Raw genomic sequence first — 20489 nt, forward strand, 5'->3', positions numbered from 1 at the left:
ATCTGGAGAAAATTAGAAGTAACCTTTATGATTCTTCATTTAAATTTGAACAGATTTGGGGACCTTTTATTCGATATTTTCATTTAATGTAATATTTACCCTTCTTGTTTTTTTTTCACTGTTTTAATGGAGGTCGGGATTGAGGACGTGATTTTAAGTTTAACTCTGTTTGGTTTCAAGTTAGCCCATTGCTTTGCTTTGCTTTTAGGTAGTTGCACGGTGGGTTTTTTTTTGGGGGGTTTTTTTTTTCTTTTTTTTTTCCATTGATATATATAAAATCTAGTATACTATTATGTTATCTTGGTTTCTTATGCTTAAATTACATTGTTTGTAGTATTTTCTTTTTGGTATTGTTATCTTTTGGAATTTTATTGTACTTTAACATTGTATTAATGTTTATATGGCTTACCTTTTTTGTATACTTACTCAATAAAAAGATTTAAAAAGAAATAATTTCATCATCACTGAGTGGTGTACAGATTTATGATTCAAACCAGTGTATAAACAAACAGTTGCTTGAATTTCCAGCATCTGCAGAATTCCTGTTGCGTATAAACAAACAGTCCTTTCATTGAAGCTTCCAGTACATTTTAGATTACATTTAAATGTTTGTATTTTTATACTGTTGGATTACTAATCTGCTGTGTATTACTAATGTTATTGGATTTTGTTATTCTACAATACAGAAACCAGGCAAGGATCCTGGTGCACCTGACTGCAAATATGGAGAGACAGTTTATTGTCACACTTCTCCTTTCCTTGGATCTTTACATCCAGGCCAGTTATTGCAGGTAGGTATGATTCTGCATTAGGTTGAATGTAAAACAGAATATAAAGTAGTATTGAAACATCCTATAGTATACACTTACCAGCCACTTTATTAGGTACACCTGCTCATTAACACAAATATCTAATTAGTCAATCACATAGCAAGAACTCATTACATAAACATGCAGACATGGTTAAGAGGTTCAGTTGTTGTACCAGTCAAACATCAGAATGGGGAATAAATGTGATTGAAGTGACTTCGATTGTAGATTGATTTTTAATGCCAGATGGGGTGATTTGAATTTCTCAGAAACTACTAATCTCCAAGGATTTTCACGCATGACAGCCTCTAGAGTTTACAGAGAATGGTGTGAAAAACAATAAACATCTAGTGGGCAGCAGTACGGATGGTGGATACCTAGGGAGTTCTCATCCGTGATCCTCACCGGAGTTCACATACCACCTGCGGCCAAATATAATCAAGTGCGGGAGGTACTACGAACAAGACACAGTCCATCCTGATGCATTTCAAATCATAGTCAGAGACTCCAAGGAGGTTTATTTAATGGGGAGAAATTACCATCAGTGTATAACTTGTAGCACCAGAGGTCCCAACACATTAGGCTACTGTTCCACTCAGGTAAGGAATGCCTACTGTTCCGTGCCCAGACAACATTTCGGGAAATCTGCTCACTTGGCTGTCCTTCTCCGACCTGCATACAGGCAGAAGCTAAAGAGCAACGCTCCAGGGACAAGGACAACAAAGACGTGGTTGCAGGAGGCAGAAAGGCAGCTGTGGGATTGCTTTGAGTCAGTGGACTGGTTTGTGTTCTCGTACTCAACTGTGGATCTGAATGAATACAGCATAGCTGTCACAGACTTTATAAACACAGTTGTAGACAAGTGTGTCCCTATAAAATTATTCAGTGTCTTCTCCAACCAGAAGCCCTGGATGAACCTTGAGATCCACAATCTGCTGAGGGCTTTTAAATCTGGTGACCGGGACATGATTAGTGTAGGGGGGACTCTGTCTATGGAATTCATTGTTGGCATGTAATGGCGTTACGACTGTTACCCCTGTAAATGGTCCATAATGAGTCACTCCTCTTGCCTTCATGTTGATTTGCTTGGTTTCTATCATTATCACTGGGATCTGGATCCCTGAAGGCCGGAGGGTTTTCTCCCAATTTGCCATCTGTAAAGAGCAGCTGGACTTTCTGATTGTTCAGTTTTATGTAGCATTATAGTGCAGAGCACAGGTAATCTATTCTCAGGGATATCAAGATACAATCTTTCAGAGGTACAATGAATAACGGCACTTAGTTTACAGAGTGGTTGATGTTCGAGCAAATTTGCAGGTGTGTTCTCTGTATAACAAAAGTTTCATCAGTCAAATTTTCCCTATCTTTATTTCAACCAACTCAGACTGGTTCTATCTTAGGAACTCTGGCTATCCTACAGCCTTAATACTATTGCTGCCTTTTGGTAATGTCACTTCAGATTGGTCAGCTTAAAAGAATGTGCTACCTCTGGTCAGAGACAACTTATAAATGTTTGCACTGCCAGTGGGTTGTTTCTTTTCAGGGGTACCCCTGCACTTGATTCCCAAGTATCTTTAAACCGTACTATAAAATCGGTGATAGTCTCCCCCTTCTTTTGCTGACAGGTAGTTACTTCTCCAAAGTCACTGTGTTGCCTGGCTCTTGTGAGTGGCAGTCATTCATTCCATCAACAGTACTCCTATCACCATTCCCCTTGTTCCCTGATGGAGGGGCCCAGTCCCCTTGGGGAACATTGGGAAAGCCTATTCTAACTCCTGGCCTGGAAGTTCAATAGGCTATCTTGAGCAAGCCTGGATATCTCCAGGAAATGGTTTAAAAATGTGGCAAGTCTGGACCAACCAATTATGGGAGGCTACTGGTTTGTTTTATTAATCATGTTATGTACTTCAGACGGGGTCCACAGTTTAGGTATCAAGACATTCCCTACCATTATGTAAGGAGCCTGGAACAGAGAGTCTGAGCTATCCCTCAGCCCTTCCTTGGCTGTTGCTGTTGGTGGCCACAATGCTGGGACATCCCAACAGCCATTTCTAGGGAGTACTATACTATTCAAGGATATAGTCTGGTGCCTGAGGCAGTTGAAGCTGAGAGTCCTAATGTAGGAACCTCAGTCTTCTGCGTAATTTCTTCTTCTTTTTTAGGTTTAATCTTTGGAGACTTATGCTCTTTAACCACCTCTTCCCATTTGTTAAACTCCACATCATATACTCTAGACCAAGTCCCCACTGCTCCATCCAAGGAGATCACGAGAAAAAGTTAGAGTACCTGCTATCTCCCATTTCCAACCAAACCTTGTCTGCTGGGGATCCTGAGGGAACCAACAGGTCACCTACAAGTTGTTTCATCTTATTCCTTTCAGCCACCTTTTGTGTATTCTCATTCATCAGCATCTTTGTCAGAGGACTGGCAGGTCTCGATTGGAGAGATCTCACCCCGGGGTCTTTTTCCTTGAGTTTTGCGTTGAAACTTATTGTTGTTATTACTCATTTTCCTTCTCCAGTTACTGTGGAGACGATCTTTTAACTATACAAGATCTAATATTCCTAACATATAATATTTACAATCCCTTCTCTCGATGTACAGTATGGTCAACCATCTACCATACATCGAGGTCACTTCTCTTACCTTTTAATCTAAATTTTACGATTTTACTCTCTCAGAGCTCTTAATGTCGCTCTTCTAATCCCCATCTTGTTCCTTTACTGGAACCCAGGGGTGGTCACCGGCTAGTATGGGACAGCTATGGCACCCGCCTCTTGCCTCATCCCCACTTCCTCAAGCAAGTTTGCTCGGAATCCCATATCACAGGGATCCCATTCTCGTCACCAATTTACTGTCGGAGAATTTTGTTGCCAATTTACCGTAAGAGACTTCACCCTGTTATCAAACAGAAATAAGGACACAGACCTCAGTATACAGTTAACCCTTTAATATGTGATCACGGAGAACTATTCCAAGGCTCTGGCAATGTCAGGATACATCTTAAATGTATACATTACATTCTGGGCAATAGGCAACAGCTAAACCTACTTGGTCAGCGATTTTAGGAAGCACTTGTTAGGTTTCAGCCAGTCTACAAATGTCTCTGTGCAGTGCACCAAGTTAGAACTGCATATCCTCATTCACTTCCCCTATTAGCCAGAGAGGCTTGATAAAAATCAGTAATAGCTCATTATTGGCATGAGCTATTGTTAAGCTAGCACATACAAGACAGAGTCTGCATCTTATCCTGTCACCCTCATAACCCAAATCTTGGGCAATACTTAGTTAGTCAAGCTTGACAACAAAATTTAATTCAAAATTGAATTTTCTTCCACAATCACCATGGGACTCTCAATCTTAGCCTTGTTTGCATTAACATTCTGAATAACTGGCTCTCCTTAGGCCATATTTTACATAAGAATTTATTCTGGAGAATATCCTTTTTTTTTAATAATGCTGTGGCATCTTGCCCATCAATATTAGGATAGAATTTGGGGTTGATAGCTCATGAGAAGGAAGATTAGGTGCCCCAGTAGCTTAGCAGATAGTGCGACGCTATTACAGCTTGGGGCATTGAAGTTCAGTTTCGGTGCTGTCTGTAAGGATTTTGTTCATTCTCCCTATGACGTGTGGGTTTCCTCCATGTGCTCTGATTTTCTCCCACTGTCCAAAGACTACCGATTGGTAGGTTAATTGGTGGTTGTAAATTGTCCTGTGATGAGGGTTGGGTTAAATAGGTGTGTTGCTGGGTGGTGGAGCTCAATGGGCCAGAAAAGCCTGTTCCACACTCTTATAACAAAATAGATAAATAAATAAGATGTAACAACCAATGTTTCAGTGCCACACTGAAGGTTAACATAGATATAGTATTCAAATTTCAAAGCCATAATTTTCTAACTAAAGAGTGAAGATGCATTCTTTGAACTATAGCTAGCAATAGGAAAATTATGTTTAAAATGAAACTCATTAAAGGATTGAGAATTTATTCTGTGTCTTATTAAAGTAGATGCTGAATCAACCCTTTTCTCTATGGAGTAACCATAAACCTTTAATTATGCTATGGTTTAGAATTTCTGGTTCCTGGTCTCTACAGAAAATAACATTGGGCAAGTGGCAGGAAGTGATTGGGCCATGAAATAAAGGAGTTTGGTTCAGTAACTGTAACTAATCCAGCAGAAGAGCAGAAACTAGGCATAAGGCCACCTGGGAAAATGGAAGTCAATGAACAGTTTGAGAAACTAAAGAACTGATGGAACAGGAAGCTCTTAGTATCCAATAGAGCAATTAAATCTCTTAGAGCCCAAAACAGTCTAACCAGAAAAATTCAACCCAGCAAGTAATGAGAGACAAACTCACCAAAACAGAGACATCTTGTATCATTCCTGCAAAGTCCCCACTGTAGAGGAATTCAGAATTTACTGAAATTAGGGCCATGAAGGTTCAAATAGAATTCATATTTGGACAAAGTTGGGTAGGGGTTGGCCCTTGTGGTAAAGATTTACATGTTTAATCTTTTTCAGTTAAATAAATTATTAAAAGACTGAAATTGTAATCGGTAGTCTTTGGACAAATAACTTTGTGATTTGCCTCATTCTCTTTCCTTGTCTCTTCGTTAGTCTCTTTGTTCATTATATATTTCTGATGTTCAGAAACGTAAACCTTGTCATGAACATAAGGCCAGTAAGTTGTCAATAAGCAAGGAGGTCAAAACTAAACAAAGGTCTTTGAAGTAGAGTAAGATAACTTGATTTTTAATTGACATTATTTGTTTTGACAGGCATTTGAAAACAACCTCTTTCGTTGTCCAATATACCTACACAAAATGCCAGAAACAGATTTTCTGATAATACGAACTCGTCAGGGATATCATATTAGAGAGCTGGTTGATATTTTTGTTGTAGGCCAGCAGTGTCCACTTTATGAAGTTCCTGGTCCAAACTCAAAGCGTGCAAACACACATGTGCGAGACTTTCTTCAGGTAAGCATGGTGTTTAATCCTCAGAATTCTAATCTTATGACATTTTAAGGAGGCCACTTAAACTATTTAAGTCTAAGACCGTTTAAATCTGTGCCTGCTCTCACAGCATTCCCATCAGTCCCATTTCCCCACTTATTTTATCTTAGATGCCCATGAAATTATGGATTGATGAATTTGTAAGTTCATGGCCTTCATAAGATTGATGTATAATAGTTGCTAACATTTTTTTAGGTATTTATTTACCGCCTTTTCTGGAAAAGTAAGGATCGCCCACGCCGAATACGCATGGAAGACATAAAAAAGGCATTTCCTTCCCACTCTGAGAGCAGCATTAGAAAGCGATTAAAACTGTGTGCTGACTTCAAGCGAACAGGTATAAACTCATGAATATGCAGTCACTGAAGAGCCCTTTTACTGAATATGTACTGAAAAGAGGTTTTCTTTGTTACTTTAGAAACATACAGATGAGCGGCTTAGTTATGTTATTTTAATCTATTTCTGAAGGGCTGGATTCAAACTGGTGGGTACTAAAACCAGACTTCCGATTACCCACTGAAGAAGAGATTCGAGCCATGGTATCGCCAGAGCAGTGCTGTGCATATTACAGCATGTTAGCAGCAGAGCAGCGTTTAAAGGTGAGATGGAATAATGCAGTCTTGATTATGTCAAAGTGAATGTACATTAGAAATCACTACACTGGTTATATTATAATAATGTTTTGTACAACATAGGCTTTAAAATAGTCTGATCCTGATTGAACTGTGCCTTAATTATATATTACCTTTTGGTATATGTATCAGAAACTCTATCTGGATAGTAGTATAAGTTTACATTAGCTTTGCCATTTCAGGGTCACATTAAATAAACTACTTCTTAAGAATTTAAAAGTTACTTCAGTGCCATGTTCAATAAAGATCTGCACTCCACATCCTTTTCTACTCTGAATGCCAATAGAGTATTTCAGTTGATCTTGACCAACCTCTCACACTCTCCTCTCAATTCCCCTTTCTGGTGTAGGCAAAAGGCCAGAAATTGTTTAAAGTCTGATAAAATCCTTTCTTGATTTTGCAGTCCTGATGTTTGCCCGTCAAGCGCTGGACCAGTATATTCAAAGACAACTACTTTGGTTTTTGCTTGACTCAATAGTCAAAGATTGTATTTTAATTTCATGTCTCATTGAAGTCAGAAACAAAGGAACAAAGGGAAGGGATAATGAGAGAACAAATGAGATAAGGAGGGGCAAACAACAGGAATTCTGCAGATGCTGGAAATTCAAGCAACACACATAAAAGTTGCTGGTGAACGCAGCAGGCCAGGCAGCATCTCCAGGAAGAGGTACAGTCAACGTTTCAGGCCGAGACCCTTCGTCAGGACTGACTGAAGGAAGAGTGAGTAAGGGATTTGAAAGTTGGAGGGGGAGGGGGAGATCCAAAATGATAGGAGAAGACAGGAGGGGGAGGGATGGAGCCAAGAGCTGGACAGGTGATAGGCAAAAGGGATACAAGAGGATCATGGGACAGGAGGTCCGGGAAGAAAGACGGGGGGGGTTGGGGGGAACCCAGAGGATGGGCAAGGGGTATATTCAGAGGGACAGAGGGAGAAAAAGGAGAGTGAGAGAAAGAATGTGTGTATAAAAATAAGTAACAGATGGGGTACGAGGGGGTGGGGCATCAGCGGAAGTTAGAGAAGTCGATGTTCTTACAGTAGAGGAGGCCGTGGATAGACATGTCAGAATGGGAATGGGATGTGGAATTAAAATGTGTGGCCACTGGGAGATCCTGCTTTCTCTGGCGGACAGAGCATAGATGTTCAGCAAAGCGGTCTCCCAGTCTGCATCGGGTCTCGCCAATATATAAAAGGCCACATCGGGAGCACCGGACACAGTATATCACCCCAGTCGACTCACAGGTGAAATGTTGCCTCACCTGGAAGGACTGTTTGGGGCCCTGAATGGTGGTAAGGGAGGAAGTGTAAGGACATGTGTAGCACTTGTTCCGCTTACATGGATAAGTGCCAGGAGGGAGATCAGTGGGGAGGGATGGGGGGGACGAATGGACAAGGGAGTTGCGTAGGGAGCGATCCCTGCGGAATGCAGAGAGAGAGGGGGAGGGAAAGATGTGCTTAGTGGTGGGATCCCGTTGGAGGTGGTGGAAGATACGGAGAATAATATGTTGGACCCGGAGGCTGGTGGGGTGGTAGGTGAGGACCAGGGGAACCCTATTCCTAGTGGGGTGGCGGGAGGATGGAGTGAGAGCAGATGTACATGAAATGGGGGAGATGCGTTTAAGAGCAGAGTTGATAGTGGAGGAAGGGAAGCCCCTTTCTTTAAAAAAGGAAGACATCTCCCTCGTCCTAGAATGAAAAGCCTCATCCTGAGAGCAGATGCGGCGGAGACGGAGGAATTGCGAGAAGGGGATGGCGTTTTTGCAAGAGACAGGGTGAGAAGAGGAATAGTCCAGATAGCTGTGAGAGTCAGTAGGCTTATAGTAGACATCAGTGGATAAGCTGTCTCCAGAGACAGAGACAGAAAGATCTAGAAAGGGGAGGGAGGTGTCGGAAATGGAAATGGACATGCAGAACTCGTTGACTTTTTTCTTCCTGCACGCATGCAGAACTCGTTGACTTTATTCTTCCTGCACGCATGCAGACTCGTTGACTTTATTCTTCCTGCATGCATGCAGAACTCGTTGACTTTATTAACTTTGCCTCCAACTTTCACCCTGCCCTCAAGTTTACCTGGTCTACCAACCTTATAGTTCCCACACCTCGCACTTCCCGTTTCTACCTCCTACCCAAGATCCACAAACCTGCCTGTCCTGGCCGACCTATTGTCTCAGCTTGCTCCTGCCCCACCAAACTCGTTTCTGCATACCTCGACACGGCTTTATCCCCCCTTGTTCAATCCCTTCCGACCTATGTTCGTGACACTTCTCATGCTCTTAAACTTTTCGATGATTTTAAGTTCCCTGGCCCCCACCGCTTTATTTTCACCATGGATGTCCAGTCCCTATATACTTCCATCCCCCATCAGGAAGGTCTCAAAGCTCTCCGCTTCTTTTTGGATTCCAGACCTAATCAGTTCCCCTCTACCACCACTCTGCTCCGTCTAGCAGAATTAGTCCTTACTCTTAATAATTTCTCCTTTGGCTCCTCCCACTTCCTTCAAACTAAAGCTGTAGCTATGGGCACCCGCATGGGTCCTAGCTATGCCTGCCTTTTTGTTGGCTTTGTGGAACAATCTATGTTCCGTGCCTATTCTGGTATCTGTCCCCCACTTTTCCTTCGCTACATCGACGACTGCATTGGCGCTGCTTCCTGCACGCATGCAGAACTCGTTGACTTTATTAACTTTGCCTCCAACTTTCACCCTGCCCTCAAGTTTAGCTGGTCCATTTCCGACACCTCCCTCCCCTTTCTAGATCTTTCTGTCTCTGTCTCTGGAGACAGCTTATCCACTGATGTCTACTATAAGCCTACTGACTCTCACAGCTATCTGGACTATTCCTCTTCTCACCCTGTCTCTTGCAAAAATGCCATCCCCTTCTCGCAATTCCTCCGTCTCCGCCGCATCTGCTCTCAGGATGAGGCTTTTCATTCTAGGACGAGGGAGATGTCTTCCTTTTTTAAAGAAAGGGGCTTCCCTTCCTCCACTATCAACTCTGCTCTTAAACGCATCTCCCCCATTTCACGTACATCTGCTCTCACTCCATCCTCCCGCCACCCCACTAGGAATAGGGTTCCCCTGGTCCTCACCTACCACCCCACCAGCCTCCAGGTCCAACATATTATTCTCCGTAACTTCCGCCACCTCCAACGGGATCCCACCACTAAGCACATCTTTCCCTCCCCCTCTCTCTCTCTGCATTCCGCAGGGATCGCTCCCTACGCAACTCCCTTGTCCATTCGTCCCCCCCATCCCTCCCCACTGATCTCCCTCCTGGCACTTATCCATGTAAGCGGAACAAGTGCTACACATGCCCTTACACTTCCTCCCTTACCACCATTCAGGGCCCCAAACAGTCCTTCCAGGTGAGGCAACACTTCACCTGTGAGTCGACTGGGGTGATATACTGCGTCCGGTGCTCCCGATGTGGCCTTTTATATATTGGCGAGACCCGACACAGACTGGGAGACCGCTTTGCTGAACATCTATGCTCTGTCCGCCAGAGAAAGCAGGATCTCCCAGTGGCCACACATTTTAATTCCACATCCCATTCCCATTCTGACATGTCTATCCACGGCCTCCTCTACTGTAAAGATGAAGCCACACTCAGGTTGGAGGAACAACACCTTATATTCCGTCTGGGTAGCCTCCAACCTGATGGCATGAACATCGACTTCTCTAACTTCCGCTGATGCCCCACCTTCCCTTCGTACCCCATCTGTTACTTATTTTTATACATACATTCTTTCTCTCACTCTCCTTTTTCTCCCTCTGTCCCTCTGAATGTACCCCTTGCCCATTCTCTGGGTTCCCCCCCCCCCCCGCCGTCTTTCTTCCCGGACCTCCTGTTCCATGATCCTCTCGTATCCCTTTTGCCTATCACCTGTCCAGCTCTTGGCTCCATCCCTCCCCCTCCTGTATTCTCCTATCATTTTGGATCTCCCCCTCCCCCTCCAACTTTCAAATCCCTTACTCACTCTTCCTTCAGTTAGTCCTGACGAAGGGTCTCGGCCTGAAACGTCGACTGTACCTCTTCCTAGAGATGCTGCCTGGCCTGCTGTGTTCACCAGCAACATTTATGTGTGTTGAGATAAGGGGGGGGACTGGGAGGGAGGAATGTGCAGAAACATGCAAGTCCCAATATACCCTGAGTACCTAGAGCTGGTCTCTTTGAAAGCTGGAATCTGTGCTGTCTTGACCATTGGATCTCTTTGTGCCATTAGTTAAGCATCAGGACTGTTAAAAGTTGTTTTCATTAAATCTACAGCTTAATGATTCTGGGTTTGTCATATCTTTTGTCTTGAAAATGACTTGGTTATCTATTCACCCTTCTTGAAATAATTTGAAATTCTTCAGTTCTCATGCACCACCCATATAGCACTAGACACCTGCAAGTGTTGCTACAAAATTCTGTGAATAAGTATTCATCTTGGATCAGCTCACTCATCATAATAAGAGCTGGTGGAGAGCAAGGAGTTGTCAAACATGGATTCCCAATCCAGGTTCTTTGCTGTATCCTTAGGCTATGAATTCTTCTATCCTAGCTCCAAAATCTATTTACCTCTGGCCTTGTATTCTGCTGCCACTCCTTCATAGGGTCCACATTGTTTACCCTCTGGCAATACTATTAAGTGGTAATATTTGCTACTTAAGTCTGGATGTAATTGAATGTTTGGAGGCCATATTGTTTTTTAGTTTATGAAATTTGTATTGTGTCTCCATTGAAATTTCAAATTGATCAGTAATACTTCATAACATCATTTAATATATTCTAATGTAATGCTCTGGTTAAGATTTTTACTGCTAGTGCTGTAGGGTATTTCACTTAGTAGCTTTCTGTAGAAGCAGTGTGTCCTGCAGATAGCTTGTTTAGGGTTTTGGCTAAAGATCACTTCAGCTTAGAGATGGTGTGTCAGCCAATCAGGAAGGTGGAATTGGGAGAAGGATCTAGAGAAAGCTGGGCAGAGAAAGATTGGGGACGGACACTGGTAGCGTTTGTGGTCTTTTTGCGGGAGCTGTGGAGGGGACAGAAGGGGAGATGGCTGCGGATGCCATGGGAAGGAGTGTCCCTGTTGCACAAGGGGGTTTTGTGCAGATGAACGGCTCCAAGGAGGAAGGGCTATTGAGAGGGAGAAGGAATGTTGAGCAAAGTTCAGAATGTAGTGTGTGCTTTCATGCAGACCATGAGTCCAGTGTCTGAGTAAAAGCACAACTTCAAGATGAGCTCCAGTGATGTACACATTGAGACTGGTTTACTGTAATGGGCCCTTTAATTTTATTTTTCCCTTTTCTTTTTCTTACTGACTGTTTGATAAAGGCAACATTTGTAAATGTACTTCCTTTATAATTTTTAAGTGGTGTATGATTTGTTATTTCTTACCGGCTGACAATTGTGTATGGGCAGTATTTACACAGCATTTGCTCAAATTGAGGTTTCTTTAATCGGAACATCATGACGTTCCTGTTTGAAGCCCAAATTATACCGACTCTAGACGTAAATTGCTTATGAAAAGTGGCCTTCTCACGGCCGAGTCCCTGGCTGTTAGGGCAGGCTAACGAGCCAAGTTTTGATACAAGCCCAATGAGGGAGCTGCACTAATATATGAGGAGATTCTCCCTCCTCAAATATGGCCAAAATCCTGTGGTAATAATTGTACATGAGTCTGATTTTGGAATGAATTTCGGATTGTTTCTAGAAAAGCTAATGCTTTCTTAACAACTGAATCTCGAATAATTTTGCATCATTCTTTTCTGAGAAAGATCACGTTGCTGAAGTCTCAGGAAAGAAAGATGTAATTAAGATGTTTAATGTGTTAAAAGATGTAGAAAGGATGCAACTAAAAATACTAGTTTTAAAGTTGATAAATCGCCTTTCTAAGTGAAATGCATCCTGGATTGTTGAAGGAAGGAAAACAGGAAATTGTAGAGGCAATTCCAGATGTCTCGTGGTACATGGGTGGTGCATGACAACTGAAGAATTTCAAATTATTTCAGGGTGGGTGAAAAGATAGACCCAGCGACTATAAGCCAGTCAATTTAACCTTGATGGCAGAGGAATTTTTGGAAATAATAGTAAATTTGATAAGCTTGGATTAATTTGGGAAAACCAGCATAAATTAGTTAAAGGCAGTCGAAGCTTAATTAATCTGACAATGCAGTCAATGGATCTTAAATGCTGCAAAATAGGCTTTTCATCAAAGTTGAAGTCTGTGGATTAATATAGGCAGTAACAGAATGGATAGCAAATTAGGCGAGTCAGAAAACTAAAACGAGTAAGGAAGGTTGTGTTTTGTATTGGACTAAGTTGTATGGTGAAGTTTGGCAGAGATCTACTTTTTAATCAAATATTATTGGCTTTGATAGTGAACACAAATGAGAGTAAATGTAATGAGAATGAATGGACATGGCACTTGAAATTTATTATTTAGTGCTAAATTATAGTTGAATGAACAAGGAGGTGGTAAAAAAGGGCTGTTTCAGAACATGTATCTGGGTTGTATGCTTGTCGATTGGAAAGTTGAAAAGGTTTTAAAAAAACATAAATGCTGGTATTATAAGTGGATCAAAGCACAAGGGCAGTCTTGATAAATCTTCTTTTTATTTTGCCCACGGCTGGAGCTCCATGTCTAGTTCTAGGTACCATTCCTTACAAAAGACCTGTAGGCTTTTGGAGGTTGCTGAAGAAAATTTAAAAATGATGCTGCAGATATAGGAATCTGTTATTTGAATAGAGTGGAGAAGCTGTGTTCTTACTTGAACAGAGGAGCTTCAGGGGTATTCGATAAAATAAGGAAAAGAGTGACAAATGGATAGAGGGAAACTGTTCCCATTAGCAAAACAGTCAAGGATCAAACAATATAAATTATATTTGTTGGGCAAAGTAACCAAAAGTGATGTGGAGAAAATATTTTATGTAGTGGATGGTTAAAGAGTAAATTACTGAAGTGGATCATGGAGTAGATTCCAATATGGTGTTCAGAAGAGACTGGATACTTATCTGAAAGGAAAATAAAATGCAATGTTATTGGGCATGTGAGGATGGCAGTGGGGGTGGGGGAGTTATAGAGTGGGACGAGCTATTGCATTGAACTATTGTAGACTTTATAGGATGAGCAGCTTGCTTACGTTTTATAATCTTTCCTGTGATTTCTTTGAACTTGAATCTGAACTTAGTTGTTTCATTTATATACTAATCAGACTAGCCGGCAAAATGCATTGCTCAATGTAAAGAACCTATGCTTGACTTCTAAAATAAATATCTGTTGAAAGTAATTATTGAACTCGATCTAATAAACATATTCACTGAAGTCTGGTCAACCAAATTATGTTAAGTTCCTTGCATTCACTACTTGCAGGATGCTGGATATGGCGAAAAATCATTTTTTGCACCAGAAGAGGAGAATGAAGAAGAATTTCAGATGAAGATTGATGATGAGGTAACAAAGGGAAACTGCTCCTATTAAAGTAAAAATTCTCAGCTCCTGAAATTAGAATCATGCACTTAATGCACATGTTGAAACACCATTTATAATTTCATGGAGTTGAAGTATTTTCTCATTAGATTCTTGGATTGCTAAAGCTAATAGGCTAGATTGTATTTGAACTAGACTATTAGTTGCTTTTGCCCCGCACTTCCACCTTTTTCTCTCCAGCTCTTTCTCCTTCCCCTCTGTTCCTGCTATTCCCACAGTCACAATTAGTTTCTGTAGCCCCATAGCATAAACTGAGTTCTAGGCTTCACTGTTACAGCTGTCCCACAGAATGGAATAATCATGTGGCAAGGAGATGTCGGGATAATCACTGACATTTAAGAACAGCTGAAATGTAGGAGCAAACGCAAGAACTACAATAGTTGTATATTCCTTTTTGGTGTAAGGAGTTTTAAAAAAGTGAGCCCCAACTGTGCCTAACAAATAAATCAAGGATAGTGACGCAAGAGACTACAGATGTTGGAATCTGGAGCAGCAAACTATCTGCTGGAGGAACTCAGTGGACTGAGTATTAAGATGCATGGTTTTGACCCAAAATGTAGACGATTCCTTCCCTCACACAGTTACTGTTCAACCTGCTGGTTTACTCAAGCAGTTTGTTTTGTAGATCAAGGATAGAATTGGATCCTGAGAGATGTCATATAAGAATGCTATGCAAAGTAGCAGACTTGGTGATTAGTTTAGATATTGGAAAAGAAAGATAAATAAATTGATTAAGAGAGCGAAAATAGAATAGACCTGAAAGCAAACTTGCAGGGAAAATAAAAGTGTACTGTTGAAGTTTCTACAAATATTCGAAATAAGAAAAGTTACTGAAATTAACTGTAGCCCCCCTACTTTTAGAAATGGGAGAATTCATAATTGTGAACAGAAAAACAGAGGGGAAACTAAAGTGATATTTTGGCTGTCTTCAGTAAAGAGGATGCAAATAACTTCCCAGAAATGTTGTGAAGCCCTAACCATAAACAAGGTGACAAAGGAAATAGTACTGGAGAAATGAAATGTACTAAGGCCAATAAATGCCCAAAGACTGATCATCTGCATCCAGGAGTTTCAAAGGGGTTAACCATGGAAATGGTGGATGCACTGGGAATCAGTTTTCTAAAATTTAATAGATTTTGGAATGGTTCCTGCAGAGCGGATGATGGCAAAGAGAAAGCAAAGAAAACACAAAACTGAAGACTGCTTAGATCATTAGTGGGAAAAGTCTTGGCAGTTGTTTTAAAGGATGAGATAAAGGACACACTTAAGAAAAAATCAACATGATTAGGTAAGTTCAATATAGATTTTGAGAATAGAAATTGTGCTTGAAGAAGAAAAATAAAGAAAAAATGTTTCTGTAAGAATATGGCAGTTGTTTGAAGATACAACTAGAAGAATAGATAAGGCAAAAATCATCTGTTGTGGTGTACCTAGATTTTCAGAAATCCTTCAATAAAGTGTCATATAAAAGGTTGGTGTGTAAAGTGAAAATGCATGGAGTGGGAGGTAACATATGACAGTCATATTTCAGTTGGTGAAACGGTTGTCTTAAACAGGAGATTATAAACTCAGGATACAAGGCCAAACGTTTAGGACTCGGATGAAGAGAACTTTCCCCACTCAGAGTGATGAACTTAATGGCATTCTCTTTGCCAGAAGGCTATGGAGACCAAGTGACATAATATTAAAGAAGCTGATAGATACACTTCTGGAAGCAAATAGTATCAATATGTGTGGGGAGAGAGAAGGAGCATGGTGTTGATGATAATGTCATGCAATATGGCCTTCCATCCCACTGAATTCATGCTGGCAATCTAGTAGCGATTTATCCTAATCCTATGCTCATCCCGTTTTATTCTCCCCATACTCCCATCAACTCCCCCCACATTCTTTAGTGACCCACACACCTAGGTGGAATTTATAATGAATGATCAAAACTTTGGCCTGTGGGAGAAAACTGAGACATCTGAGGAAACCCATAGGGTCAGAGGAAGAACCGGCAAGCTCCTCACAGACTACACCAGATGTTAGGTTGTTAGAATTTTCAGGTAGCAGTACTACTAGCTGTGCAATATTGCCACCTGTGCCACTACACAACCATCATAGGTCCAGATGCGGGTAAGATTATCCGGTTACCATTACTTCAGTAAGGATGAATTGTTGTGGATTATAATGAAGCTGTCAATGCTGTGATCGCTAATATCCGTTTTCATGAGGTCAATATTCCTTGGCTGACATTTCCTTCTTATTGCCCTTTTGCAGGTCAGGACAGCACCTTGGAATACAACACGAGCATTCATTGCTGCAATGAAGGGCAAGTGTCTACTGGAGGTGACTGGGGTTGCTGATCCTACTGGTTGTGGTGAAGGATTTTCCTACGTCAAGGTTCCCAACAAACCACAGCAGCAGAAGGTAATGCTTTGCAGTTTGGATGATGTTCTTCCTTTTTTGCAAAGTGTTAGAAGCTATGTTTATCAATCCATACAATGCGTACTTCATTTTTCATACTCGTAGTTATATGTAGCAGCGGTCAATGTGCTTGCTTACTCATTTATTAATTTTGTTTCCAAATTTTCAAATAAAACCTTCAGCAGAGTTGATGCTAAATTTCACATGACATTGGCCAGAATTATGTGACTTAAATCATTAACCTAATGTTATCATAACATGTAAATTGATTTCATTTTGGTGTTTATAAGTGAAATTAAGTTACTGTTTGTTGGCGAGTTAATCAGTAATATCCAGTGAAAAATTTCTAAGATTTAATTTTTGGATGATATGCATAAATAATTTTGTTTATCAACATTAGTCTTCAATTTTTAGCTGTACAAGTATAACTGACCTTGTACTTATTATGTGAGAAAGGAAGTTTGGAGATAGTATATATCAATGAAAAACTAAACAAGTGGGCTAGTCTATGGATCATACCTATTTGCTTCCAACTGACTATGTTGAGTAAATTGGATTGATAACTTGTGCTCAGAATGTGACGAATTTTTTATTGTCTGCATCTAGGAATTCTCATGAAGAATTTTATTTATTAAAGTTTTTGATGCAAATGCAACAGTTACTACTTTTTTCAGGTGTTATGAACTTCTTGTTACTAATCTTACGAACTTTGGATAATGGAGCATACTAACACAAAGAATTTGTTTAAAAATTATGTTAGTTACTTAATAAAATCTGCGTTCCATGTGAGCAGACTTGGGAGATGGAACCCAGTAATTGCCTTTAAACCCATAAATGTTGTGATATAACATACAACCAAAAGGTAGAATGCATTTGATGCTAGTAGAAAGTTTGTACAGAATGCCACCATTGATATCCAGTGCTGGGAAAAGGTCTAATTTGATTCCACCATAAATTAGGCATCATAGCATAGTGGTTATAGTTCCAGTGGTTACATAGCTATTACAGCACCAACGACCCAGGTTCAACTTTTTCGCTGTCTGTAAGGACTATGTACATTTTCCCCTTGATGGCATGGGTTTCTTCTTGGTGCTCCGGTTTCCTCCCATATTCTAAAGACATACAGGTCAGGGTTAGTAAGTTGTGGGAATGCTCTGTTAACACCGGAAACTTGATGACACTTATGGGCTCCCCACATATATCCTTAAACTGTTTTGATCGTTGAACTGTAAAGGACGTATTTCACTGCAGGTTTTGATATTTTGATGTATAGTACATGTGACAAATAAAGCTAATACTTTATTATACTGTAATGTATTATGCCGAAGGACCTTCAGATGCTCTTCTTGAATCCTGTGATTTTATTTTTTAAAACACAAGAATGAATCACAAGATTCCAGTTTTTTTTGGAGTTCATGTTGAACCTTTACTGCTTTAAATTGTATGAGTAAATACAAAATATATTTTAAAATTTGACTTGATTTCCAGGATGACAATCAGCCTCAACCAGTGAAGAAGACAGTGACAGGAACAGATGCTGACCTGCGGCGACTATCTTTGAAAAATGCCAAACAGCTTCTTCGGAAGTTCGGAGTTCCTGAGGAAGAAGTAAGTTGTTCCAGTGTGCAGTTTTACCAGCAATAAGTCTTTCACTGTAACACATACAAAATGCTGGAGAAACGTAGCGGGTCAGGTAGCACCTGTGGAAATAAGTAAATAGTGGACATAGCAAAGAAAGCCCAGCAGCGTCTCTACTTTCTGCGAAGGCTGAGAGAAGTCCATCTCCCACCCCTCTTCCTCACCACATTCTACAGAGGATGTATCGAGAGCATCCTGAGCAGCTGCATCACTGCCTGGTTCAGAAACTGCAGCATCTCGGATCACAAGACTCTGCAGCGGATAGTGAGGTCAGCTGAGAAGATCATCGGGGTCTCTGTTCCTGTCATTGCAGACATTTACACCACACGCTGCATCCGCAAAGCAAACAGCATTATGAAGAACCCCACGCACCCCTCATACAAACTCTTCTTCCTCCTGCCATCTGGCAAAAGGCACCGAAGCATTTGGGCTGTCACGACCAGACTATGTAACAGTTTCTTCCCCCAAGCCATCAAACTCCTCAATACCCAGAGCCTGGACTGACACCAACCTATCTGCTCTGTACTATGCCTATTGTCTTGTTTATTATTTATTGTAATGCCTGCACTGTGTTGTGCACTTTATGCAGTCCTGGGTAGGTCTGTAGTCTAGTGTAGTGTTGTTTTACGTAGTTTGGTGTAGTTTTTGTATTGTTTCATGTCGCACCATGGTCCTGAAAAATGTTGTCTCGTTTTTACTGTGTACTATACCAGCAGTTATGGTTGAAATGACAATAAAAAGTGACTTGACTTGACTTGATTTCGTGCCGAGACCCTTCATCAGAATTGGAAAGGAAAGGGGAAGAAGCCAGAATAAGAAGATGGGTGGAAGGGAAGGAGTACAAGCACAAAGGTGACAAATGAAACTAGATAGGTGGGAGAGGGGGATGAAGTAAGAAGCTGAAGGGGATAGGTGGTAAAGGGAATCAGGTTTAATATCACTGGCATATGTTGTTTTGTGGCAGCAGTACATTGCAATACATAAATTTTAAAAATTATAAATAAATATATATACATATAAAATTTAATTAAGTAAGTAGTGCAAAAAGAGAGCAAAAAGAAGAAAAAATAGTCAGGTGGTGTGCATGGGTTCATCGTCCATTCAGAAATCTGATGGTGGTGGTGAAGATGCTGCTCCTGAAACATTGAATGTGTGTCTTAAGGCTCCTGTACCTTCTCATTGATGGTAGCAATGAGAAGGTGGTATGTCCTGGGTGATGGGGTCCTTACGACGGATACCACCTTTTTGAGTCATCACTTTTTGCAGATATACCTTGCTCAGGAGACTAGTGCACATGATGGCTTAGTTTCTAACTTTCTGCAGCTTTTTCTGATCCTGTGCAATGGCCCCTCCGTAACCAGATGGTGATGCAACAACCAGTTAGAATGTTCTCCACGGTACAGTACAACTGTAGAAGTTTGTGAGTTTTTTGGTAACATACCAAGTCTTCTCAAATGCCTAATGAAATATATCCACTGTTGTTCCTTCTTTGTAATTGCATCAATATGTTGGGCTCAGGATAGATCTTCAGAAATGTTGACCCCCAGGAACTTGAAGCTGCCCAACCTTTCCACTGCTGATCCCTTGATGAGGACTGGTGTGTGTTCCTTGACTTCTGCCTTCCTGAAGTCCACTGTTAGTTCCTTAGTCTTAATGGCATTGAGTGCAAGGTTTTTGTTTCAACACCACTCAACCAGCTGATCTACAGTGACGCTAGAAAGTTTGTGAGCCCTGTAGAATTTCCTCTATTTCTGTGTGTGTGTATATATATATATATATATATATACAGAAATATATATATACAGAAATAGAGGAAATTCTACAGGGCTCACAAACTTTCTAGCGTCACTGTAGATCAGCTGGTTGAGTGGTATATATATATATATATATATATATATATATATATATATATATGACCTAAAATGTGATGAGATCATCACGTAAGTCCTAAAACTAGGTAAAGAGAACCCAATTAAAGAAATAACACAAGAACGTTATTCTTGTTCATTTATTTATTGAGAAAAATGATCCAGTAATACATGTATTTGTTAAAAGAAGTACGTGAACCTTTGCTTTCAGTAACTGGTGTGACCACCTTGTAGAGCAGTGACTTCAACCAAACATTTCCGATAACTATTGACCAGTCCTGCACATCTGCTTGGAGGAATTTAGGCCATTGCTCCTTTCAAAACTGCTTCAACTCTGGGATGTTGGTGTGCTTCCTTGGTCCTTCCACAACATTTCTATAGGATTAAGGACAACACTTTGACTCTTGTCATTCCAAAACACAAATTTTCTCCTTTTTAAACCATTCTGTTGTTGATTTATTCTTATGTTTCGGATTATTGTCTTGTTGCATTATCCAACTTCTATTAAACTTCCGGTAATGGACTGCTACCCTGACATTTTCCTGAAAAATACCTTGATACAATTTTGAATTCATTGTCCCCTCAACAATTGCAAGGTATCCAGAGACTTGTTCTGGAGCTGCTCCGGCCTATGGTTAGGCCACACTT

General features: G+C 40.8%; 1 protein-coding gene across 3 annotated transcripts in view; it reads left to right on the top strand.

Moving 5' to 3' along the window:
- taf1 (TAF1 RNA polymerase II, TATA box binding protein (TBP)-associated factor) overlaps nt 1-20489 on the top strand; it is a 169994-nt gene that overhangs the window by 101865 nt on the left and 47640 nt on the right. For all 3 annotated transcript variants that reach the window (XM_063060824.1, XM_063060825.1, XM_063060826.1), the window contains 7 exons: nt 687-791; nt 5590-5790; nt 6022-6163; nt 6295-6425; nt 13810-13890; nt 16189-16338; nt 17824-17943. In XM_063060824.1, coding sequence (XP_062916894.1) covers nt 687-791; nt 5590-5790; nt 6022-6163; nt 6295-6425; nt 13810-13890; nt 16189-16338; nt 17824-17943 — 930 coding nt within the window. The remainder of the gene's footprint in view (nt 1-686; nt 792-5589; nt 5791-6021; nt 6164-6294; nt 6426-13809; nt 13891-16188; nt 16339-17823; nt 17944-20489) is intronic.

The sequence above is a fragment of the Mobula hypostoma genome, chromosome 10 (assembly GCF_963921235.1).
Source record: "Mobula hypostoma chromosome 10, sMobHyp1.1, whole genome shotgun sequence".
Lineage (NCBI taxonomy): Eukaryota > Metazoa > Chordata > Chondrichthyes > Myliobatiformes > Myliobatidae > Mobula > Mobula hypostoma.